Below are 25,948 nucleotides of genomic sequence, written 5' to 3'. Positions count from 1 at the left end.
CATTTCCAGTGATCTCAGTACTAGAGACCGTTCAGTATCTCCTTGAAAGTGAAAGTGAAGTCGCTCAGTTGTGTCCGACTCTTTGTGACCCCATGACCAGGATCCTCTGTCCATGGGATTTTCCAGGCAAGAGTACTGGAGCGGGTTGCCATTTCCTTCTCCAAGGGATCTTCCCGACCCAGGGATCGAACCAGGTCTCCCGCATTGTAGGCAGACGTTTTACCATCTGAGCCACCAAGGTCAGTATCTCTTTGTTGTACCTTAAAACACAAATTAAGACTTATAAGTCCACTCTCTCATTTCACTAGTTTTGATCTCCTTGCTCATCAGTTTTTTTTTTAAGGTGGTAAAAAGAATCATCAGGGACTGATTTCCCCTACCTATTCTCTTAGAAAGGAAGGAGCACTGTTAACAGGATGAAAAAAATAACTAGAGATCATGAACAATAATCATAATTCAAAAATTAAATATTAAAACAATATATCAGGCCATTTACAAAATGTCTCCATGTTAATTATTTCAGTACTAACAATGAAAAAGTATCATTGATCATTTTTAAGTCCCTTCTAAAAGTTACTACATTTTATTTGCTAAAGATACTGCAGATTCCTTTGGAAACACATGACCCAGAGCTTCTTGGCTTCCTCCATCTGAAGAAGACAAATTTAGTCATCAACTCGAGTCACAGTGACTCATAGAGTGAGGAGGGAACCTGCGGACTCCTCACACGCTTAAGTACTTTGAGCTTCACGGAAGCCCAGGCATATCTACCTTAAGAGGATCTGCGAGGTCAGGGTGGCACAATCCTTCCTTCCCCCATCACAGTGGCCAGATCAGGCAGATTACAAGCAGCCCAGCAAGGCCGCAACAGCTTCTGTGTCCCAGTTCATCTTAAATAAGGTAACCGATGATGGAGTTCTGTCACTTGTTCCTTCATTTCTCATGTCAGTCTTCAAATTGTCTTGATTTTCCTCACTCTTATATAATAAATCAAGTTGTCTTTCATGCTGTGGTCAGCAGTTGCTATTTAAAAAAAAAAAAATGATATGTTAGAAGGCTGTGATGGGTACCGGGTCCATCTCATTACAGAAATAAGCTCAATGCCACCAGAAACCTTGCCTTGAACTTCCTTCTCCAGGTTTCTCTTTGAATGTTCTTTATCACCCTAGAGTTACAATTAGATTTACCTCTAGTTCATCTCTCTGTACCTATTTGACACCATCTAGGAATCTTATAATGAATTGGAAACTGGAGTGGGGAAGAGCTCTAAAAAGAGTGTTCCTAGTTGGAACAACAGATTTGCTCCCAACTGCAGGTCAGGTCTATTTGTCTACCTGCTTTACCAATACTTTCAGAGGGCAGTTTAGGCAAATATACACTTACACGTAAGCTGAGTGAGAAGGATGCTATTCTGTCCAGGAGGAAGCAGGGATATTCCTCAATGCACATTTGATTCCTGGACACTGGGATGACAACAACAAGTCTGCTTCAGATATTCACTCTGTTTTATGATTCGGGGGTTGGAATTTTACCTGAAACTTCCAACATACAAATCACAGAGGGAGAAAGTCAGTTTAGAGGCTTCAAGGGCAACCCTTGTTAAAGACTTTAAGATCCAAGTGGTGGTGTGGTCTTTCTTTCTCAATGGATTGATTTTTAACAGTTGGGGAAAAAGTTTAAAAAAAAACACATTTTTAAATTAAAATTCAATTTAAGGTTGAACAAACAGTTCTGAAATGTCCTGCTATACTATCAGTTCCAGGGTAAGGACTGCACTTTACTTAGCTTAGTAGGTGCCCTAAAAATATCCTTGGCTAGATGCTGCATAAAATGAAAATTAAATGTTGTATCATCTTTGCTTTATTTGTGTTATTTTAAAAGTGTGCCCAATTTTTAGAACAAAGTTCAATATCTGAATTCAAGGAAAATTTATTTCATATATCAAATGGAAAAAAATGGGAACTGGATTTAAAACTCTTACAATGAATGTCACTTTCTCAAGGTATTGCCATTAAAAACTGCTCAAAGATAACTGAGATGAAAAGAAATATACTGAAGATTTGAACACACTTTCTGCAACTCTACATAACATTCTCTCTATATTGCAAACTTCCTTGAAGCTTTGTAACTGTAAGCTATAATAACATTTAACATGTCATGTCTTCCAGTTAGCAATGCTTACTCAGCAACATAAATAAGGTAACTATGGCTTTAGCAATAATTCTTAACCTGCCAATAATATCAGAGAGCATATTGGCAAAATAATAAACCTAGAAGAGACTGAGAATATTAAGTATTATTGTAGATGATTTGATGAATTATAATTTAAAAGTTTTGAAAGAAGTCAAAGGAAAATCAGAGATAGGTTTTTTCCTTAGAACTAAAAATGCAAAACATAAACTCATCAGGTCTTCCCTACAAATGAGTGGGCTGGCACACCTCCAGGCTCAACCAGGAGACTGAATGAGCCTGCAAAGTAGGCACCCTCCCCACACACACACCTCAGTGTCCCATTATACAAGGCACACTGGATCCTGAGGGCCACCTCCCTCCTGCGGGAAGCGGGATTCAAGGGGAACGTAACTAATGGAGGAGTTTCTTCATTACACTGTCTGAGGGAACTTACAAGGATGAATATCACCTCAAAGATCTCATTGGTGCACCATAATCGTTATTATTATTTTAATCTGACACTCATGTGAGACTATTTTAGGTAAGATCTTTGGCTCCATTTAAAACTTTTTTTAGATTTCTGGGTGCCCAACTGAAGACTTTTTTCACAAAAAATATCATTCATTAGTCATATTCTTAGTTTGTGTCATTGGGCACAAATGTCATTTTTCTTAAAGAAATGTGTCACAGAAATCTCAGAATGGCCAGTTAGGTTAAATAGTGACAGAATTTCTTGATTCAATGAAAAGATAAAAATAAAAAGGAATCTGGTGTCAGTTTACCAGGTTTACAATATTTATTTATTTATTTGGCTGTGTCAAGTCAGTTTCAATTTGTGGGATTTGGGTTGCATCATGCAGGGTCTTTCGTTGTGGTGTTTGGACTTTGTGTGCCGATAAAAGAGAAAACTAGTTCTCCTTTTTTTATTTCCTTTGCGTCTTTGTGGCGTGGTGGAGAATTTTGATAATAGGTTTTCACTTTCCTATTGACTGGTTGTGGTGTGTGGGCTCAATGGTAGCACCACATGGGCTTAGTTGCTCTGCAGTATGTGGGATCTTAGTTCCATGACCAGGAATTGAACCCACATTTCCTGCATTGTAGGGTACACTCCTAAGCACTGGACTACCAGAGAAGTCCCAGGTTTACAAGATTTAAATGGATAAGGGACATACCTGTCCAGTCAGACTGCTGTCAACCTTAAGAAAGCTTGTGCAAGAGAAACTCAGAAAGAATGTATTTTAGAAAGCTTTTTGATAAATGTTCTCTATTTGATGTGTTTTGATTTAAAAAACTTAGTTGTCAATTCACCTCGGGTCACACTTGCAGCAAATTGAAAAAAATAAAAATAAAGATTCAACAAATACCCGAACAGTCAGTGTGATTGACTAGATTCAGTATTGCTTTCTCTTTGTGAAGTTTTGTGGAAATAAAACCAAACTGTTTGGGAGGAAGTAACTACAAAGAACTCCACCTCTCTTACACAAAGTGTACCTCACAGTGACTTTGAAACATGGAGACATTATTTTCTATCTTATTATTTTTTAAGAATCTCTCATTTATTTTTAACGGGTGGAGGAAGATGAATAAGAGAAGTGAAATCAAAGGATCTTGTTTTAGATATTTTAACCAGGAAGAGAAACCTAGGAAGAGAAAATTAAAAGAAGCAGAACTGGACAAGGACAGGAATTGAGTTGTAATATTTTCCAGTAGCTGCAGACAAGCAGTTACTCTTCAGCCCTTCAGATACAGATCAAAGAGAAACCTAGTTCTCCTTTTTTGATTTCTTTTGAGTCTTTGTGGCATCATGGGGAATTTTGATAATATATTTTAATTTTTCCTATCGACTGATAATGTGTTCCTCTCTTTCTAGTTCTACTTTTCTTTCTCTCTCTCTCTCTCTCTCTCTCTTTTTTTTAACACAGTTTAGGAGCTCAGAGATGAAATTTTTAGTTCTAGCCACTCTCTGGCAAATGATCTTATGTCTGACACCAACCCTACTTAGCTCACAGAAATATTTTGATAATTTGATGAGATAAATTTTATAGGAACGTTTTTCAATAATGTTTAAAGTTATCTAAATGGGAAGTGTGACTATCTGATGACAAAGAGGAGAAGGAGAGGAGGATGCCCTGATGATTCCAAGGGCTCAAAAACTAATCCAGTTATCTCTAGACGCCTGGTGTTCAAGTGGAAACTTTCTTCTCTTTCTTCCTTCTTTCTTTCTACATGTATTTACTTAATATCAAGTATCATTAGGCATGGTGGTGTAGAGAAGTGTACACACAGTCCAGACTCCCAGAGTTGAGTGGGAATCCTGGTAACAGTGGAGCAGATAATTAAAGGATGGATGCTGGGATTAAGTGGCCTGAAACAACACACTTCTATCTTGAGCCCATTAACATGCAATTCTAAATTTGTTTCCTCACCCATAAAATAGAGATAATTTTACTGTAAGGTTTGAATGAGATAAATATTTCTAGATCTTAGCAGAGGGCCTAGACTGTGGTAAGGTGAAGTGAAAGTCACTCAGTCGTGTCCGACTCTTTATGACCCCATGGACTATACAGTCCATGGAATGCTCCAGGCCAAATAACAGGAGTGGGTAGCCTTTCCCTTCTCCAGGGGACCTTCCCAATCTAGGGATCAAACCCAGGTCTCCTGCACTGCAGGCAGATTCTTTACCAGCTGAGCCACTAGAATGTGGTACAAACTCAACAGATCATAGAGTTGCTGTCATTCCTACCTGACTTGGTCAAATGGGAATCCCAAGGACCATGGCTTTCTCAGGGCATTCTTTGAATTCTGTAGTCAATGGTACTCATCTGAAGGGCACCCCAGAGGAGTTCATAGTGGTCCAAACTCAAAAGGCTCAGCTAGAATTTAGGCCTCATAAATGCTATGAGTGCTCATTTGCTAATTTCTAAATTCACAAATGGCTGCATACATAGATTTGGCTTTACTCACTGCCTCCTATCCTCCTGATAACAAAAAGGCAGTTTTCAAAATATGTATATTCATTCATTTTATTTATTTGGCTGCCTCGGCTCTTAGTTGCAGCATTTGCGATCCATGTAGTGCGATGTACAAACTCTCCCGTTGTATCATGTGGACTCAAATAGACAAGCTCAGCAGTTGCAGCCCATGGGCTTAGTTGCTCCACACAGCATGTGGTATCTTAGTTCCCCAAACAGGGATTGAACCTGAGTGTCCTGCATTTAAAGGCAGATTCTTAACCACTAGACCAACAGCGAAGTTCCTAGGAAACTTTTTAAAAATCATAGATATTAATGCTTACTTCAGCAGGCTATGAATTTGTTGTTGTTCAGTCATGTCTGTCTCCTCGTGACCAGATGGACTGTCGCACTCCAGGCTTCATTGTCCTTCACTATCTCCAGGAGTTTGCTCAGACTCGGGTCCATTGAGCTGATGATGCCATCCAGTATTTATAAATAATAAAAATTTTCTGGTAAGACCATAAAAAATATAAACTTTCATCCATATGTCACTACTGAGGAAACAAAGACTGAGTTTCCAGTCTGGGTTTTAAGTAGCTTCCAGCAGTTCCGAATGCTGTACTGTTCTGGACCTCCAAGACAAGGAAACACTAGACCAGCATTTCTACTGGGAGGAAATTTTCCTCTACTGGGAGGAATTTTATTCCTAGGGGAATATCTGGCAATGTCTGGAGACGTTTTTTGTTGTCACAACTGGGGGAGAGGACTACTGGCATCTAAGCGGCAGAGGCCAGGGTGGTGCTAACATCCTGTAATACACAGGAGAGACCCCCCACAATAAGAATTATCTGACCCAAACTGCCAAAACACTGAGGCTGAGAACCCCATGCTAAGACCTGAGCAACGCATACAGCAACCAATCCTGCCACATGACAAGGGTCTTCCTGTGTAACAGGAAGTCTAGTCATTTTATTTCACCAGGTACTCTTCAAGGTGGGCTTTCCTGGTGGCTCCGTGGTAAAGAATCTATCTGCCAATGCAGGATATGCAGGAGACGTGAGTTCAATTCTTAGGTCTGGAAGATCCCCTAGAGGAGGCAATGACAACCCACTTCAGTAGTCTTGCCTGGAGAATCCCATGGACAGAAGAGCCTGGCGGGCTATAGTCTACACAGTCGTAAGGAGTTGGATAAGACTTAGTGACTAGATAACAACAACACTCTTCAAGGTAGAAGTTATCTCTATTTTACAGATAGAAAAATGGAAATGAAGATAATATGACAATTGACCCAAAGGCCCTCTGATGGTAGAGGAACTGAACCTGAAACTTGATCTGCCTGCTTCCAAGGCCTCAGCTCCTAAACCCTGATTTAATGTCTCTTGTGTACGTGTGTGTGTGTGTGTGTGTGTGTGTGTGTGTGTGTGACCTTGGTCCTTGCTTTCTAAATTTTTACTGGCAAATTGGCTAGTATTGATTTTGGCTGAAGAAAACACTCCATGACCTATTCAGAGGATGTACGCTCAGAATTGCACCCGACCTCATGTATTGAGTTGTAGGAGCTAAAGATCTGCTTTTTCTTACTCTGTTCTTGGCCTTGATGAGTCAATAAGCTCACAGTCCTTTGGTGCTAGAGGGACTCTGACAGACCTAGGCACTTCTTGCTGAGAGATCTGTACCCCTACTAAGCAGGGAGATAAATTGGAAATACAATTTCCAATAAACGCTGTGAGACAAATTGGAAAATACACAGAGAAGCCAACAACCCAAGCAACCAAAGGCAATGCCCTGACTGAATTGCTGGCACCAAGGACCCACATGGAGGTGACCACAGCTGGCAGCATAAGGCCGATGCAGCCCTGTGAGTTGCTGTTACTCATTTACTTCCCAGCGGTCAATGAACCAATCAACCATCAATCAGCTTCTGTGTACAGGTCATGTTCTCAGCAACTCTGACTGACCGAGGGTTATTACTCAAAGGTGGCATCTTGGCTAAAATTAGAGGACAAAGGTATGTGTTGGTTTGTGGCTGACTTGGTCCAATGACCTAGAGGTATGTGAACCTTAGGGATTGAAGAAGAAGCAGTGGTTTTGGATGATAATCTTTGAGAAAAGGACAGACTTTGCAAAGCTCTAGGTCAAGGCTGGCAGTCCTTGGATTCAGGCTGCAGGCTGGGACACCAGCATCTGAAACAACCCTCAGCCCAAAGGAGTAACTGATGAGGACAACACATTTTAATGTGAGCCCATCCCTAACAACTAAAAGCTCCTCTCTGTTTTCTTGTCACCTGGGAAAAATTGGTTTGGCTAAGGAAGGAGGAAGTTGAAGAGGGGAGATGGATAAGATGAGGAGGGAGAGGGAGTCTGACTGATTTGGTCTGAGTTTTTGCTTTCCTCCAGTGGTTATGAAGGTGAACTTCCCAAAGAGAAGAAGGAAGAAAATTTGGCGTCCAAGGTCACTAGACTCTGAAGTTCTGGATATGAAACTTCTCACCTATCCTTTTCATGGAACTCAAAGCAGTCCAATGAACACTTTTCTCATTAAAAAAAAAAAAAATCATTTTCCTTTGCCAAATTTTGAAGTTTTTGGTTTGAATTAATTTCAAACTTATGGAAAAGTTGAAAGAATAGTACAACCCAGAATCCCCAGATATTGACATTGTACCGCATTTACATTCTTATTCTCTCTTTAAAGAATGTACATATTCTTAATGCTTGTTTATATACATATTTTTATTATTTCCTAAACCATTTAAGAGTAAGTTGGAGACATGGTGCTACTTAATCCTTAAATACTTCCATGTGTATTTCATAAAAAGTGGGACTTTTTCTACATAATCATAGAAGTGATCAAAATTGAGAAATTGACATTCATGTAATATTTATTGTTTATCAGATCTACAAAGCTTACTCAAATTTCACTTGTCAACCTAAAAATGTTCTTTTTGACAAAAGAAAAAATGATTTTCCGGTGCAGGATCAAAAGTTGCTATTGTCTCCTTCATTTATTTCAGCTCTGATCTTTATGATTTCTTCCCTTATACAAACTTCAGGGTTTTTTGTTCTTCTTTTTCTAGTTGCTTTAGGTGTAAGGTTAGGTTGTTTATTCAATGTTTTTCTTGATTCTTAAGGGAGGTTTGTATTGGTACAAGCGTCCCACTTAGCACTACTTTTAGTGCCTCCTGTAGGATTTGAGTTGTTGCGTTTTCATTGCCATTTGTTTCTAAGTATATCTGGATTTCTTTTTTGACTTCTTCAGTAATATGTTGGTTACTCAGAAGTGTACTGTTTAGCCTCCACGTGTTTGTGTGGTAGTTTTTTTCCCTGTAGCTGATATCTAGTCTTATAGGGTTGTGGTTGGAAAAGATGCTTGAAATGATTTCAATTTTTTTAAATTTACCAAGGCTTGATTTGTGACCCAAAATGTGATCTATCCTGGAGAAAATACCATGTGCGCTTGAGAAAAAGTGAAAGCTGCTGTTTTTGGATAAAAAGCCCTATAAATACCAGTTAGGTCCAACTGATATAATGTAGCATTTAAGGCTTGTGTTTTCTTATTAATTTTCCGTCTGGTAGATCTGTCTATTGGTATGAATGGGGTATTAAAGTTCTGCACTATTATCGTGTTACTGTCAATTTCCCCTTTAATAGTTGCTAGCATTTGCCTTAGTATTGAGGTGCTCCTATGTTGGGTGCATATATATTTATAATGTTTATATCTTCTTGGATTGATTCCTGGATCATCATGTAGTGTCCTTCCTTATCTCTTATAAGGGTCTTTATTTTAAAGTCTATTTTATCTGATATGACTATTGCTACTCCTGCTTTTTTTTTTATTTCCATTTGCATGGAATATCTTTTTCCAGCCCCTCACTTTCAGTCTGTGTGTCCCTAGGTCTGAGGTGGGTCTCTTGTAGACAGCATATATAAGGGTCTTGTTTTTGTATCCATTGTATCTTTTAAGTGGAGCATTTAGTCAATTTACTTTTAACATAATTATTGATATATATGATACATATGGGGTTTCCCTGGTGGCTCAGACAGTAAAGAATCTGCCTGCAATGCAGGAGACCTAGATTCAATCCCTGGGTCAGGAAGATCCCCTGGAGAAGGAAATGGCTATCCACTCCAATATTCTTGCCTGGGGAATTCCAGGAACAGAGCAGCCTGTTGGGTTACATACAGTTCATGGGGTCACAAAGAGTTGGACGTGACTGAGTAACTAATACTAATTAAATAATGATCCTATTACTATTTACTTTATTCTTTTGGGTTTGTTTTTGTAGGCCTTTTCTTTCTCTTGTGTTTCCAACCCAGAGAAATTTCTTTAGCATTTGTTGTAAAGCTGGTTTGGTGACACTGAATTCTCTCTCTTTTTTTTTTTTTTTTTTTTTGCTTATCCATAAAGCTTTTGAGTTCTCCTTTGAATCTAAATGAGATCCTTACTAGATAGAGTAATCTTCATTGTAATTTTGTTTCTTTCATCACTTTAAGTATACCTTGTCACTCCCTTCTGGCCAGAGTTTCTGTTGAAAGATTAGCTGTTAGCCTTATGGGAATACCCTTGTGTGTTATTTGCTGCTTTTCCCTTACTGCTTTTAATATTTGTTCTTTGTGTTTAATTTTCATTAGCTTGATTAATATGTGTCTTGGTGTATTTTTCCTTGGGTTTATCCTGTATTGGACTCTGAGCTTCCTGTATTTGGATGGTTATTTCCTTTCCCAAGGTAGGGAAGTTTTTGACTATTATCTCCTCAACTATTTTCTCATGCCTTTTTTTCCCCTCTTCTTCTGGGACCCTTATAATTCATATGTTAGTGTGCTTAATGTTGTTCCAGAGGTCTCTGAGACTGTCCTCATTTCTATTTTTTTTTCTTTATTCTGCTCTGCTTCAGTTCTTTCCACAATTCTGTCTTCCAGATCACTTACCCATCTTTCTGGCTCCAATAGTCTGCTATTGGTTCCTTCCCTTACTGTAGCACCAAGACTTCACAGGCGTCACAGCACAGAAGACAAAACCTCAAGACTAATGGTGAAAACAACACTCAAATGCCAAGAGCACCCAAAGAAACTCACACATTTACAAAAGGAAGAGAGAAAAAAGAGAATGAAGAAAAAAAAAGAAGAAGAAGAAAATTAGAAATATATGAAAAAGAAAAAAGGGGGGCAAGATTAAGAGGATAAAAAAGGGGAAAAGGGGGAGAAAGGGAAAAAAAGAAAACAATATATATAGAGAGTAGTGGTTCTACCTCCACCTCCTAGGAAGCCCTCTTACACTGGACTGTTCTTGGGACCTACTGTCGGATTCTAATCTGCCTCTACTCCTATGTGTATTTGCCTCCAATGTCCACAGTTGCCAGAGCTAGGGTTTTTTTCTCTTATGTGAACACTCATTGTCCTTTTTTATATCCCATAGGCACAGAGTCTACCTAGTTGATTGTGTGTATTTAATCTGCAGTTTGTACAGCTGGTGGAAAGATTTTCAATCCTCTTCCTTAGCCACTCTGCTAAAACCATTGTGGTTTTATCCCCACCACTGCATGTAGGTTATCACAGGAGTTCACTCCTGAGGCTGCCCTGGAGGACTTGGGTCTGCCCCAGTGAGGACCAAGAGTGGAGGTATCACAGCTGCTTGAATGGTGGGGACCCATGTATGCAGGGGAGGCAGCGGCCACAGGAGCAGGAGATATGGCACTATTAAGGCTTTTTCTTTCTAGCCTCTGGCAGCTCTGCACCAGTGAGGACTGGGCAGGGAGGTGGCATGGCCGCTTAGAGTGTGGGAACCTGGTGGGGCCAAAAGCGTAGGGAAGCCGGTGGCCAGGGGCATAGGAGATAAAGTGCTATTAGATTCTTTTTCAAGGGCTTCCCAGGTGGTGCTAGTGATAAAGAACCCATTTGCTAATGCAGGAGACATAAGAGACATGGGTTTGATCCTTGGGTTGGGAAGTGCCCCCTGGAGGAGGGCATGGCAACCCATTCCAATATTTTTGCTTGGAGAATCCCATGGACAGAGGAGGCTGGCAGGTTGCAGTTCACAGGGTCACACAGAGTTGGACATAACTGAAGCAACTTAGCACAAACATAGTCTTTTTCTAGCCTCTGGAAGCTGGCATTCAAAGGACTTCCCTAGCTGGTCCTCCTTTGTTGCTTGGTGAAGCAGGTGCTCAAAGGCGCTCCTGGCTGTGATCTTTCTCTGTTGTTTGGTGCATCAGGACCCCCAAGGACCACCATCTCTGGGGTCTTTCTCCACTGGTCCGCTGCTGGCTCTGGCATGTGGGGACAGAGAGAGGCAGTGGTGGCTCCACCCCCTGCGCATGATTCAGCACTGTGGCCCTGCCTCCATGGCTGCCCAGCTTTCCTCTAAGGGCATCCCAGCGTGATCTCCTCCCTCACATCCCCTCAGGCCATCTCCCGCAGTCACCAGCAGCCCTCACTTTGGGATTGCTCTCTAATCCCAACAGTCCAGCTCCCAGCGACTGCACGTACGGAGGGAACTGTATCCTGGACAGGTAGGGCTGTGGTTCTCTACTGCATTCAGAATGTCACAGATCAATTGATTCGTTCTCCAACAGCCTCAAAGGCCTCCTCTCTGTCCCAAACTATTGCTCCGGTGTGGGAATCTTATCCCTGCTTTATTCCTTCACCCCCTGAGTGCAGTTCCAGTCCTACTCACTCTCCTAATTTTCCCTTCCTTCCTTCCTCTCACTGAGTTTGGCGTGGATCCATATTCCTTTCCGGTGGTCAGGCACTCCTGCCAGCTCTCAGCTGGTGCTCTGAGAGATCCGTGCATCTGAAGATATATCCCTGATGAATCCATGAAGAGAGAAGTACTCCATGTCCAGCTACTCCTCTGCTGTTTTGTCGTCTCTGTAGTGTTCGTGTTTATCACTTGGTTAAAGTGGTATCTGGCAGATCTCTCCACTGTGAAATTACTATTGCTCTCTTTTTAATTAGTATGAGCCTTGTGCAGAGATTCTTTGAGATTCTATAGTTACTGTTTCTCATCAGAATTTCACCCACTAGTTTAGAACTGCCTGGAACAACTGTCACTATGTCAGCTGCCAAATGATGATTTGCTAATTCCATTTTTCCTTTTCCATTTATTAATTGGCATATTAATTCTCTTGTCTATAAAGAGAATCAAATGAGACCTATTTGTAAAAGTGAAAGGCAGAACGCTTTACAAAAGTAAGCTATTGTTTTACTATTGCTCCCCTTAGGCCTGCCTGCCAGCAGCAAAACCCAGAACATGGAGTTTCCACTCTCAGTTCTAGGGCACATTAAACTCCATGAATATTTGCATTTTTTACATAATTCCCTTGGGAGTTTGGATTGCAACAAAGGTTACAGAATCTATTTGGTGAATATAGTCAACTTTTAGTTATTCAACAATTATTTATCAAGACCTAGACTTGAGCAAAACACTATACTAATTGAATGTATAAACATGAAATTTCCTTAAAATGTCTAAATACGAATTTTGCAAGAATTGGTTACACCACTCCACCCCTCAAAATTATATATTTTAAATGTATTTATTTATTTGAAAAGAGGAAGTCTTGCTACATAGACATCCACTTGCAACAAATCAATAATTCCTACAGAGGGAAGATTTGGAAAAACTATACCAAATTTTTAAGTCACAATAGTCTAAAAACCGGACTGCTTTAGAAATAGTCACATCTATACCACAAGAACCAACTAGTTTGCACAAACCTTCCTTTTACTGCTAACTTATTTTTACTACCCATTTTTTTCTTCTTTAGCTATAGATCTTTCAGCAGGAAAAAAAGATGAAAGCAGAGTCCAAATTTTCCACGATAAGTGAAGATATATTGCATTATTTTTTATCTGAAACAATCTCTTCCTTGTAAAACAATAGAAATAGAGTTGTGTGTCTGTGTGCACATAAGTGTATGTGTCATTCTATCTGCGTTTATGTTCATATTCCTTATTAAGCAAAGAAATATTTGCATATATATAGAGAGAGGAAAAAAGTCAGATTAACCCAATGACCCATGTCAATTTTGCCAGTTACTTTCTCTGCCACTTGGGAAACCCTTGTGGCGTAGTGGTAAAGAATCTGCCTGCAATGCAGGAGACACAGGTTCGATCCCTAAGTCAGGAAGATCCTTCGGAGGAGGAAATGGCAACCCACTCCAGTGTTTTTGCCTGGAGAATCCCATGGAAAAAAGAGCCTGGAGAAATATAGTCCATGGGGATTACAAAGAGTCAGACACGACTGAGCACACACACATGTACATATGATAGATGTAATTTAACACTTACATAGCCATCTTCCCAACCAAATAAGAGTTATTGTATTTTTAACCATCTATGTATCCATCCAAATGCATTAAGATATCTTAAGTTCATCACTCTGGGTTATTATGCCCTAATGGTTCTAATTTGAATTTTCTTTCTAATTTTGAACACTCAGGACGCCATCTTCTTTTATTGTTCAAGAAAGACGTGTCCTTGTCATACAACAGGAAAAAAATGCTCTTTTGGCTGTTAGCCTTTCTGATCCTTTGTGGTTTTCTGTGGAATTATAAAAGACAGCTAAAGATCGCAAACATCACTGATAAGTACATTTTCATCACTGGGTGTGACACTGGCTTTGGAAACTTGGCAGCCAGAACTTTTGATAAGAAAGGGTTTCATGTAATTGCTGCCTGTCTGACTGAATCGGGATCAACAGCTTTAAAGGCAGAAACTTCAGAGAGGCTTCATACCGTGCTTCTGGATGTAACTGACCCAGAAAATGTCAAGAGGGCTGCCCAGTGGGTGAAAAACCAAGTTGGGGAGAAAGGTGAGTGATGTGAAAATGAGGGGAATGGAGGGGGTGTTGAGAAGTAAGCAAAGCTAAATGAAAGTAAATAGTCTGATTTTAAATGGTCTTTCCAAAAATAATGTCTCCTAGATACCAGTTGTGTACTGGAGAAGATGGGAGAAAGTTTAGAATAGCCCTGAATATTTCTACATTGCAAGCTCTCTACATGCATGAGAGACACAGCCCGCATTATCTTCTCATGCGTCCCCATGGGTGAATTTAGAACCGAGATGATGGTGTTAACTGGTCTTTTTCTGTGAAGTGCAACTCTAACCACTTACACAGCAGACAACTTGGGGCCAAAAGCTACAGTAGATCCTGAGGGCAACCCTTGAATTGCCATCTGGATACCCAGGACCATCTTCTGACTGCAAAATGGTTCCAGAGCTCACACACTGTCACTGGGAAAGGAAGAAAATAGTCTGGCGATCTGAGCAAATGTGTCTTAGGTAGTCATGGTAGAATAGGGAGTCATTGAACCTCATTCTGCATTAGATTCTGCAAAGATAGGAGCGTTCTGAACTAGAAGACTTTTTATTTTTTTTCCTTGAATGAAGTTTGAAATACTCTCATGGATGAAGATATTTGAATCCACAAAGGAAAAAACAAACAGATGTGATTTTTCTTTATCACATCTTCATCATATAGTTGAGACTCTGAACCTCAAAAGCAGTAGTTTGATAAGGCTCCAAATAATATTTTAATACTTGAATGCCAAACACTTTTAACAATGTTAAATGTTTCCCATCATAAAATAAGACAGGTGAATGACTGGATTTTTACCAAAAATAAATGTGAAATAGATCGATGTTGTTCTTTGCCTATAAAAACAGTATTCTCTGGCTATGCCATCCAGCATGATAGGAAAAATAAAGCAATTTCCTCACATCTGAGATTAAAAAGACTCACTCAGATAGTGTTTGACATTCAAAGCAGAAACAGAAAAATTGTAAGATTGGCTTCCGGTAACAGAACTTCAGCCGTTTCAGTTTAACCTCCCACCCACTGTACTATCACTTCCCCAAACTGCAAGTATTCAGAGCAGGAAGGAAGATGACTGGAAGGAGGAAATGGCACCATCAGATAAGGCAGAGCTGTATTTCCACCAAGGATGCCTATATAAGTATCACCTTCTACCACACCTCCTTCCCTTCCGCTCTGTTCTAGGTCTCTGGGGTCTGATCAACAACGCCGGCATTCTTGGTGTGCTGGCACCCAACGACTGGCTGACGGTCGAGGACTACAGAGAACCTGTTGAAGTGAACCTGTTTGGACTCATCAGTGTCACGTTAAACATGCTTCCCTTGGTCAAAAAGGCTCGAGGGAGAATTATCAATGTCTCCAGCATTGGGGGTCGGCTTGCATTTGGTGGAGGGGGCTATTCTCCATCTAAATATGCAGTAGAAGGCTTCAATGACAGTTTAAGGTAAAGCAAACATAGACATCTTAGCAAATAATAACCATTAACGTTCATTGAACATTTATATACCAGACACTCTATTTAGTGTTTTAAACTATTCCCAGTTTATGATACTGAACGTCAGCCCTTGACACAAGGGTTCGAAGCAAAAAATAAGGAAAAAACATTTTAAAAAGGAGAAATAAAATATAAATGGTACCAGTGAAACTAGGAGAGTTGGGATAACTCACCCAAGGTCACCCAGCTGTCAAGTGGTAGAATGGGATTTGAACCTAAATCTTTTAAAGTCTTTTCTCCTTTTTGCATTAATGCATATGTGAATAGTGGTGGCAAATTTGTATTCAACGGATCAGCTTGTTTAATAGTTAGGGAATCATAGAGAGGAACTAAATCAGGTCTCTCTGTTGGTATTGCTGTCAGTTGCAGACACAACAGTGACATCTTATTAAACCCTCAGTAGAAAATTATCTGATAAAGTAATGACATAGCAATGCAGCTTGTTTTTTTCCCCCTCTTGTTGCAAGTTCTGGACTCAAATTTCACACACTATAACTGAATGGATGATAACCGTCTCACCTCTACCCCAAGGACAAGAAAGACAGCTTTCCTCTGATGCTTCCATTTCCAAATAAAACTTCGAGTAGAAGCTTGCTACCCTGGAGAAGGGAATGGCAACCTACTCTAGTATTCTTGCCTGGAGAATCCCAGACAGAGGAGCCTGACGGGCTGTAGTCCATGGGGTGGCAAATAGTCGGACAAGGCTGAGTGACTAACACGCATACACACACACACACACACACACACACACACACAAAAGCTTGCTAATCTAATGTGAAGATTTTGCCACCACAAGAAAACATTGACTACCTCTTTTTGCTCTGTGTCACCAGAGAACCCCAGAGCATAAAACCATGAAAGGACCAACTTAGCAAACAAAGTCCTTCAATTCAGTGCCCCAGGCATTAGTTTCTTTGGGTTTATGATGTTTGAGGTTCACTGGGCTTCTCCAATCTGTAGGTTTATGCCTTTTCACATATTTGAGGAGGTTCAGCCATTGTTTCTCCAAACATTTTTTATCTATAATCCACTATTTCTCTTCCTTCTGGGATTCTAACACAAATATTAGACCTTTTGGCTTTGTCCCACAGATTCCTGTGGTTCTGTTCACTTGGTCAATTTTTCTCTCTGCTGTTCAGATTAGGTAATTTCCAGTGATCTGTCTTCAAATTCATTGACTTTCCTTCATCTTCTTCATTTTACTAATGAGTCCAGCCAGTAAATATTTTATTGTGGTTATTGCATTTTTCAAGTGTAAAATTTTCACTTGGTTCTTCTTTATGTTTTCTTTCTTTTCTGAAGCTTTCTAAATTCCCATTTACTTCAGGAGTGTCTATCTCTTGGAACATGTCTGTAACAAGCACTTTAAAGACTTTGATAATTCCAACATCTGTGTTGCCTCGGCCTTGGTATCTTGTCCATTGCCTTTTCTCATGTGAGTTGAGATTTTCTGACTTCTTTTATGTATCATATGCTAAATATTTGGTACAACATGAAACTATGAGTATTATTAAATTCTGGGGAGAATGTTGATAGGTTTTTGTTGTTATTGTTATTGTTTTTAGCAGATAACTGACCAGCTTGTGTTCAGGTCACAACTTTCAACCAACCTTCTGTGGTTTGAGACCCCAGTGTTCAGTTTTCAAAGACTTTGCTGTGCTTCTCAGATGTGTCCCACATGTGTACTACATAGTAGCCAGTCTGGAATGTGGAAGATGATCTGTCCCATAGTTCAGTTCCTCATCTGCAAACTGAGATGGTAGAATAAGATGCTCTTTCCTGTGCACCCAATTCTGTGACTCCACGAAAAGATTTATAAGCAAACATTATTCAAATAAGCCTGAATTAAATGTCTTCAACTGGCTCTTTTCACAGGCGGGACATGAAAGCTTTTGGTGTGCACGTCGCTTGCATTGAACCAGGATTGTTCAAAACCAATTTGTCAGATCCAGAAAAGGCTGCTGAAAAAACACTTGCCATTTGGAAGCATCTGTCTCCAGACATCAAACAACAATATGGAGAAAGCTACATCAAGAAAAGTGAGCTTTGGGGTGGACCCAGCGTCCTATGGGGTTCATTGTCCTAGACAGCTTGAAAGAGACTCAAACAGAAAGGAAAAAATAAGGTTATCATGGTAATACACTAGTAGAGATCTCAAATATAGATCAGGAGTCCCTATTGATTAGTGTCAGCTCTTGCTCATGTTTATAAACATTTACTGAGCATTTACTAAGTAGTAAGTTCCATACTAAGTGCCTCATGAATTGTATCATTTATTCCTCAAAAGAACTATAGCAGCGAGCAGAGGTTTGGAAAGGGGAAATGTCCTACCAGAGTTTATACAACTCCTCAGAGCAATGCCTGTACTGGAGCCCATGGTCATTCCATCTACACAAACCCCCTCTTTTTGGTGATCACCTACCACTCATTCAAAGACTCAGACTCTGCCCAGCTTACAATCTAGTTGACAACAGAAAGTAACCAGATGACTCTGAACACTGAGATTTACAACATGCAAGAAACTTGACCCTTTATTTCTGAGACACAACCCAACAGCCTAGAAGGAGGGCTAGACAGTACAGTCTAACTGCTCCAGAAATTCAGCACAGGGTCAAAACATTGCTGGTTAAGAAACCTTTATAGGAAAGGTCAGGTTTGAATAAGACCTAAACAGGAAGAAATTATTAATATTTGGGTGGAAGCTTTCTGAAGCAGGAATGCATGGCAGTGGAGAGGAAGGAGAAGTAAGGTAAGTCAGACTGAGTCAAGGCTGCAGGAATAATCATAAAGATTAGATAACAATGACTAACACATAGTAAACATTCACTATATACTTGTCACCATTCCAAGCACTTTACACAAACTCTTTCATTTAAAATGCCCAAACAAGCCCTCTGGATTTTATAGACGCAGAGGCACAGGGATGTAACTTGCCCAAAGTGGCACAGATAGTAAGTGGGAGAGATGGATTTGAACCCAGATGGCCTGACTTGGCCATCTATTCTCTGCCATGCACTGTAGTGGGAATGAGGCATTGAGGAACTGCTGGAACTTCCTGTATTGGGGCTCTTACCTCCACATCAGACTTCCTGGCCTTATTAACATTTGCTTGCTAGTCCTTAAACGCTTACTAAGCTCCTGCTTTGAGCCAGGAGCTCCACCTGACCTGGTGTCACCCTAACCCCAGCTGTGATCCTGCCTCTTCTTCAGCGGGCTTCGGTAAGACAGCCAACTGTGGCAAGGTTCAAGGCCAGGGGTTTTCAAGGTGGAGCCAAGAGCCTAGTCACATCTACTGGGGGAGAATGACTGACTTCTGCAACTACCCCACTGCACACACACACACACACACACACACACACACACATGCATACAGGTACATATATGTCAACTAGAACGTCTGGTTTGACAAACCTCGCAGTGCTGACATGTCACTACGTATCAGGCTACAACCACTGCCATTAAATGTTCTGTTTCTCACTCACCGACTCTGAAGTCTCTAAGTTCGAAAACAAAATCCCTCATTGAAAAGAGCTTTCCCTGTTTAATGTTGAAATTGATATTTTCTAGATGCCTGAGACTATATCATCAACTTCTATCTCAAATTTTTTTGACTTGGCCTCTGGGCCAGGTGTCCTTTCTCAGAATTACCAAAGTCTTAGAGCCCGATTTTGTCCTGATTGCTCTTATTAGAGTTCTCCAAGTCAAGACTTCGAGATCAGCTAGACTCATGTTTCCAAAGCAGACCACAAATTTAAGCTCACGTTGCTTCATTTCCCAGACTGGAGTAGTAGGAGTTTCAAATAGACTTAAGACTTATGAGCTAACCTCAATTAGGCTCTTGGAACAGCTTGTGGCTACTGGGAGCTGAAGTCAAAAGATTTAACACAATAGATTTTCCCTTGAGGATACACAATTCAAGATATGTTTTAAGAGCTTAGGAGGAATGCTTCAAGCCATCACCAGTCCCTGCCTCTTTAAAGGTATCTTAGTTTATTACTCAAACAATTCATTTGCTGAGAACCAAGATACCTTTAGCTTCCCGAGTCAGGGCTTTAGTGGATGAGTCTCCCTTTAGTCACTGAATTACAGAGGCACATGCTATATTAGTGCACACATATATGCACAAGCACGTGTAAACACATTTCCTGTATCAAATTTGTTTTAAGAAGTACTGTGTATATCCTACCACCACTATGTTTATACAAACTACTAACTTCCTGGGTTCTGGCTTTGAACAAGCTCTCTAGGAGATTCTGCTGCTCACTCAAGTCTGAGAGCCAACAATCTAAAGAAATCACTGCTGCATCCCTGAGGAATAGATAAAAACCCATCACAAGGGGACCCGGTTATAATGGCAAAATCAAAATAAGTTCCCTCACTGCATCCTCCCCTTTGCAACCTAGCTTCACACTCCCCTATTCCCCTTCTTCCACAGGGTAAATGTGCTTGTGTCTCTTTTTTTACAGGCCTAGAACAATTGAAAGGCACTGCGTCCTTTGTGAACGTGGACCTGTCCCTGGTGGTGGAGTGCATGGACCATGCTCTCACAAGTCTCTTCCCTAAAACCCGTTATGCTGCTGGAAAAGATGCCAAAACTTTCTGGATCCCTCTATCTCATATGCCAGCAGTTTTGCAAGACTTTTTATTGTTGAAACAGAAAGTAGAGCTGGCTAATCCCAAGGCAGTATGACTCAGCTGATGACAAATACCTGCCCCAGGCTGTGAAATTGGCTGATTTCTAGGACACATCTCCTCAATCTCATTCTTTACCTAATCCAAACTGGACTCATTCAGATCAAACTTCTTTTGGTAAAAAGACGGGCTGCCACCATCACCTTTGAGGTCCCAGGGTCCCTCCTCAAATTTTTCTTGAGAAGGTGGGCAGGGGTGGCACCTGCCCGATATTGAGTCTTTGCCTGCTGGTTATAATGTATGGAAAGTGGACAGGCTTTCCCATCCAAAATGATTTTTCACCCGTGCCTGACCCATGCTTCTAATCCACACCACTTAGAGTGACTCTTGAATGTTAAATATTTGTCCCTGATCAAAATATTAAGAGATAAGTAGAATAATTTCCTAAAGGGGGATGGGATGTGCTATCTTGCTGAGAATAAGATTCTAAAGAACTGGAACTCGGTTCTGTGAGCTTCAATGGGGACAGGAGAAGAAAGGGTAATAGGGCATTGTGAGACTGGTGGAAGCTAAGGGGGCAGCAGAAAAATAGTAGGTAAGGGTGCAAGTAGGAGGGAAGAAAAAGGAGAGAAGGAATAGAGGACTAAAAAAAAAAAGAAACAGGTGTAAAAGTGTAGGTAGGGAGATTCCAGGACCGCCCTGTGGATAGATGGTAACAGCAGAGGAACTTGTCATTCCAAAAGAAGAAAAATGTAGAGCCTGTGTGTTTATCCTGGAGCTTGTAAATGTAACGAGACATAGACTCTTTGATATAACTTACACCTGAGATGGTTGGGAAATCCAGTATGTGAGGTGTCTCTGAAGCCTCATGAAAATACAGAGCTAAATTCAGAGACTCTCTTTCACCAACAGTTACGGGGACAGCAGGCCTGCTGCTGGCTCATTTAATGGTTCTAAACTGGGTTGACTCGGAACCCACACCCCATCCAAAAGAAACGGCCTAAACAGATGCTTCCCCAAACCCCAGCACCCAGTATCATTCACAAAGGTTGGTTGAATATTTATATGAAAAAACCCAAAGTGTCGAATTTTAATATCTGTTGCAGGATAATATGGGCTCCCCTGGTGGCTTAGATAGTAAAGAATCTACCTCTTTGCAGGAGACTGGAATTCAATCCCTGGGTTGGGAAGATCCCCTGGAGAAGGAAAAGGCATGAATACTGGAGAATCCCATAGACAGAGGAGTCTGTCGGGCTACAGTCCAAGGGGTCGCAAAGAGTCAGGCACAACTGAGCAACTCACATACTTGGGTAACCACAGAATAATACAGAGTGAAAGAGTTGGGGAAATTATCTAGTGTGTATGTTTGTGCATGCACATGCACGCGTGCACACACACACGCTGAATTTACTATGAAGAAAATATTTAATATCTGCTGCTTAAAACCATGTTCTTTTGAAGATGTCAGTAATCCTATTCATTTTCACTCATCTTTCTGGAAACATCTGCCTATGAGGGAGCTACCTCCTCTGACATTTACAACATACTGATGACTTTCAAAAATCAAATTTCCAATGGTATCAGGTCCATATGTTTCATTATTTTGAGAAAAGATACACTCATCCTTTTTACATGAAAATGAAGACAGTCACAGCAAGAATCATAGAGAAAAATTCTCAAGCAAAGTGATCTCAACTATCCTCACCACCTATCAGAGGACTCATCTCCATCTTGATCCTACAAGCCCGAGACCGTTCCCCCTGTACATCCCTGATTTCTTCTGTTTGGAATTAACACCAGGCGACTGTCACTCATCTTGTCCTTGGAGATGAAGTTCATCCACATCGTTTGCTGAGGCTCCTCCTTCTCACCTTGAATTCCTAGATCTTGGGTTCATTTCATTGCTTTAAAAATATCTAACCTGGGACTTCCCTGGTGGCTCAGTGGCTAAGACCCCATGCTCTCAATTCAGGTGAGCCTGGGTTTGATCCCTGGTCAGGGAACTGGATCCCACACGGCACAGCTAAAGATCCCACATGCTCACAACTAAGACCTGATGCAGCCAAGTAAATAAATATTTTAAACCAAATCTAGCCTGCTGCTCCCCAGCCTTCCAGGCCCCTAGGGCTGCCCAGACTTTTAGAATCTTCCAGAACATCCCTTGCTGAACTTTCCACTGTGCAGTTGAGCTTGTGTGCATGCATGCTCAGGCATGTGTGACTTTGTGTGACCCCATGGACTGTAGCCTGCCAGGCTCCTCTGTCCATGGAATTCTCCAGGCAAGAATACTGGAGTGGATTGCCATTTCCTTCTCTAGGGGATCTTCCTGGCCCAGGGATAGAACCTGAGTCTCCTGCAAGAATCTCTGGCAGATTCTTTACTGCCTGAGCCATCTGGGAAGTGCTGAACTTTCCTAATGGTTATTTCCTTTGTTTTGCGTAGACCTGAGTTCTTTACTCATTTCTCCATGTAGTTACAATTGATAAGTCCCTGTTTCATCCAACCGAAAAAAAAATGCTGTACTTAAATAAATGCTGCCAAATTATGGTATCACTTCAAAATAAAACCAAATATATTCACCCAAGCAACTTTTAAAACTTTTTCAACTAAATGAGGAGGTGAAGGTATTTGAAGTAGAAAGGCATAGTCTCAACAAAAGCGCATGACCTCGGAGGGAGGGAGGGACACTGCGGCAAAGGTCTGAAGTATAGGTTTCTAGACTTCTCCCCTTGTTGCCATTGCTTCTTATATTCTCTGTGCTCTTGGGAAAATATCATATATTTATCATAATATTTTGGTGGACATATGTGCTGGGCTTTCTGCTAAGCACTGGCCAACAGTCAGGAACAAGACATAGTCCCTTTCTTCACAGAGCTTAAGGTAAACCAGAGATGGATGAAACTGGAGCCTATTATACAGAGTGAAGTAAGTCAGAAACCAAAACACCAATACAGTATATTAATGCATATATATGGAATTTAGAAAGATGGTAACGATGACCCTATATATGAGACAGCAAAAGAGACACAGATGTAAAGAACAGACTTTTGGACTCTGTGGGAAAAGGCGAGGGTGGGATGATTTGAAAGAATAGCATTGAAACATGTATATTATCATATGTGAAACAGATCGCCAGTCCAGGTTTGATGCATGAGACAGGGTGCTCAGGGCTGGTGCACTGGGATGACCCTGAGGGATGGGATGGGGAGGGAGGTGGGAGGCGGGTTCAGGATGGGGAATATATGTACACCCATGGCTGATTCATGTCAATGTATGGCAAAAACCACTACAATATTGTATAGTAATTATCCTCCAATTAAAATAAATAAATAAATTTTTTTAAAAAACAAAAGGTAAACCAAAGACTGAGGCTTCTGCTCAGGATGCCTTAGACAGGCTTCTCCAGGAATCCCTGGTCAAGATGAATTGAGGGACTTCCCTGGTGTTCAGTGGCTAAGACTCTGCACTCCCAATGCAGGGGGCCTGGGTTCAATCCCTGGTTAGGGAACTAGATCCCACATGCCGCAACTAAGACTTGGCACAGCCAAATAAATATTTTTTTTTTTGAAAGATGAATTGAGATATCGTCTTCTACCAAATCAAGCTAGGGGGGTCCCTCCCTACTTAGTTTGGAGGGACCAAGAAAGGGTTCCAGATCTTCCCCTTGATCTGATCTAAAAAGCCAGCTCTGTCTGATGTAGCTCTATGTGGACAATACATTTAAACCTGGAGTTTCTACCTCCCTTGCCCCACCAGCCCTTTCTGGGTCCAGCACCAACCACCATCAATTTTATCTCCTGAGGAGATCTCGGGTCCCTCTACTCCTCTTCACCTCTAGGGCAACCATCTGTCCAAGCGTCTATCATCTCTTACCTCACTTCTGTGTACCTTCGATGGTTTCTCCTCACTGTGGTCAGATTGCTCAAAATTAAAGTCTGATCGGGTGGAGAGGGAGGTGGGAGCGGGGATCGGGATGGGGAACACATGTAAATCCATGGCTGATTCATGTCAATGTATGACAAAAACCACTACAATATTGGAAAGTAATTAGCCTCCAACTAATAAAAATAAATGGAGAAAAAAATAAAGTCTGATCTTGCTGCTTTTCTCCCCACTTCCACTTTCCCAAACCCTTCAGTGTATTCCCATTGCCCTTTGACTAAAATTAAAACACATGACATAAACCACGTTGTCCCAGCACATTTCACAAACCTTCATTTTAGGCTACTGTCTTCATTTTGCCATCTGAGGGCCTTTGCCCATGCTTCTCCCTAGAACGTTCCCATTTTACCTGCCTATCTAGTTTCTTCATCCTACAGACTCAACCGCTTCTCAGGCAAGCCCATACAATTCCAAATTCCTACCACCATCTTTTCATTCTAACGACATTCCCATCTTCTACATTCTCACTGCACTCTGTAATTTACTTCAGGGAGCTTATGACAGTCTGTAATTATGTATTTGTGTGACAGGTAAGTTAGGTAATATTGGCCTTTCTTATCAAATGTTATAAGTTTCATGAAATTGGGAACCATGTTGGTTTGCTTATCTTCCTGTTCCCTTTTCTAGCAGACTGCTGGCCTATAGACCAATGTTCAGTAAATACTTGTTGAATAAATGCAGAAATCAGCCTGTATTAATCCTTCTCAGGTGCAGTCTAGCACTTAAGATGAAGCTTGCTAGCTGCTTAACTTCCGCTGTCACTGTGTCTCTTCAGACAAAATCCTGTAACTTCCTCAAGCCTTTGAGTATTTCTACAAGGGGCTCCCTAATGCTGGTTTGTTGCCGTAGAGATTTCTCATGACCTGTTGGTCCAGAGACACTGTGAAGGAGCCTGTGTCTAAGCTGAGACTTAGTGTTCAGCAGTCACAGAAAAAGGGAGCATCAGACATCATTTTGTCCATTCTTCTGCCTGTAGGCAGGGCATGTCCATGTCATCCAGGCTGAAGAGAATCCCTTTCTATTTAAAATCTCCCCAGAAACTCTGAAGCTTCTGTGGGAAACCCAGCCCAACATTTAATGAGGAAAATTTCCAGGAGCGTCTAAGAAAAACTATCAGTTTCGGCTCTTCTCCACTCTATTAATCCCAACAATTCTCAAGAACACAAGACATCTCAGCCCCATCAGTGTAGAGGGGAGAGCTAAGTGTTCTCAAAATTAAAAGTTTTTTTTTTTAATATTTATGAATTATTTGTGACAACTTAATCTACACCACTGTTTATAAAGATAATACTGGCCAACAGTTTCGTAAGTTTTTGCGTGTTGAAAAATAAGACAATTCTGCTGATACACTGCTGGCATTCTTCAACTCTGCGATTCACTTCTTAAAACAAAATATGAGTAAATCCATTCATCTATATGAGGCATTAAAATAATCGGGTTCTAAGGCAGATTCTGATTTAACAAGCGTTCTAAGATCTTTTTGCATATAGCATCTGCCCAGCAAAGAGCCAGATCACAGCTCTTGCCTGATTTGTCCCTGGAAATAAATAGTACCCTAGTCTGAAACAGGTCTTGCAAAGCAACGCAGCATCCTGTCACACTGTATACCAGCAACTGCCCTGAAAAGTTTCATTTCAGCTCCTTTTGAGAAACTGGAGATGGAAAGCAATCTTCTATAGATGCACAGCATAAGCCCCGACCAAAGCCAACCAGTCAAACACCTAAGTAAAATATTTACTCTCAATCCTCTAGGTCTGTTTTCCCTCTTATTTATGGTGCCTAGAACTTAAGCATGATGCCACCCAACTAATGGTGGTAACTTGGATCAAGTAATCCAAGCAACCTGGGTTCCCACTGGTATAATAAAAATATAATGGTTATTTAACCCTGAGTGCATGTCAGGTTCTTAATGCATTTGTACATTGCATGAGTGCTTTTACC

At 40.9% G+C, this 25,948-nt stretch overlaps 1 protein-coding gene across 1 annotated transcript; it reads left to right on the top strand.

Moving 5' to 3' along the window:
- Positions 1-720: 720 nt before the first annotated feature.
- DHRS9 (dehydrogenase/reductase 9) lies at positions 721-23,207 on the top strand. Its single transcript, XM_061135244.1, has 5 exons — positions 721-900; positions 13,564-13,935; positions 15,124-15,382; positions 17,309-17,472; positions 19,900-23,207. The coding sequence occupies exons 2-5, from the start codon at positions 13,623-13,625 to the stop codon at positions 20,121-20,123; spliced, it is 960 nt and encodes a 319-aa protein (XP_060991227.1). The 5' UTR covers positions 721-900; positions 13,564-13,622; the 3' UTR covers positions 20,124-23,207.
- The last annotated feature ends 2,741 nt before the right edge of the window (positions 23,208-25,948 follow it).

Source organism: Dama dama, chromosome 33 (genome assembly GCF_033118175.1).
Source record: "Dama dama isolate Ldn47 chromosome 33, ASM3311817v1, whole genome shotgun sequence".
In the NCBI taxonomy this organism is placed as follows: domain Eukaryota; kingdom Metazoa; phylum Chordata; class Mammalia; order Artiodactyla; family Cervidae; genus Dama; species Dama dama.
This window is presented reverse-complemented; position numbering and strand designations above follow the sequence as displayed.

Excerpts from the sequence above, each read along its gene's own strand:
- DHRS9 (XM_061135244.1), top strand. The coding sequence starts at position 13,623 with ATGCTCTTTTGGCTGTTAGCCTTTCTGATCCTTTGTGGTTTTCTGTGG. Across the intron at positions 13,936-15,123 it reads AAACCAAGTTGGGGAGAAAG|GTCTCTGGGGTCTGATCAAC; the intron begins GTGAGTGATGTG and ends GCTCTGTTCTAG. Across the intron at positions 15,383-17,308 it reads GGCTTCAATGACAGTTTAAG|GCGGGACATGAAAGCTTTTG; the intron begins GTAAAGCAAACA and ends CTCTTTTCACAG.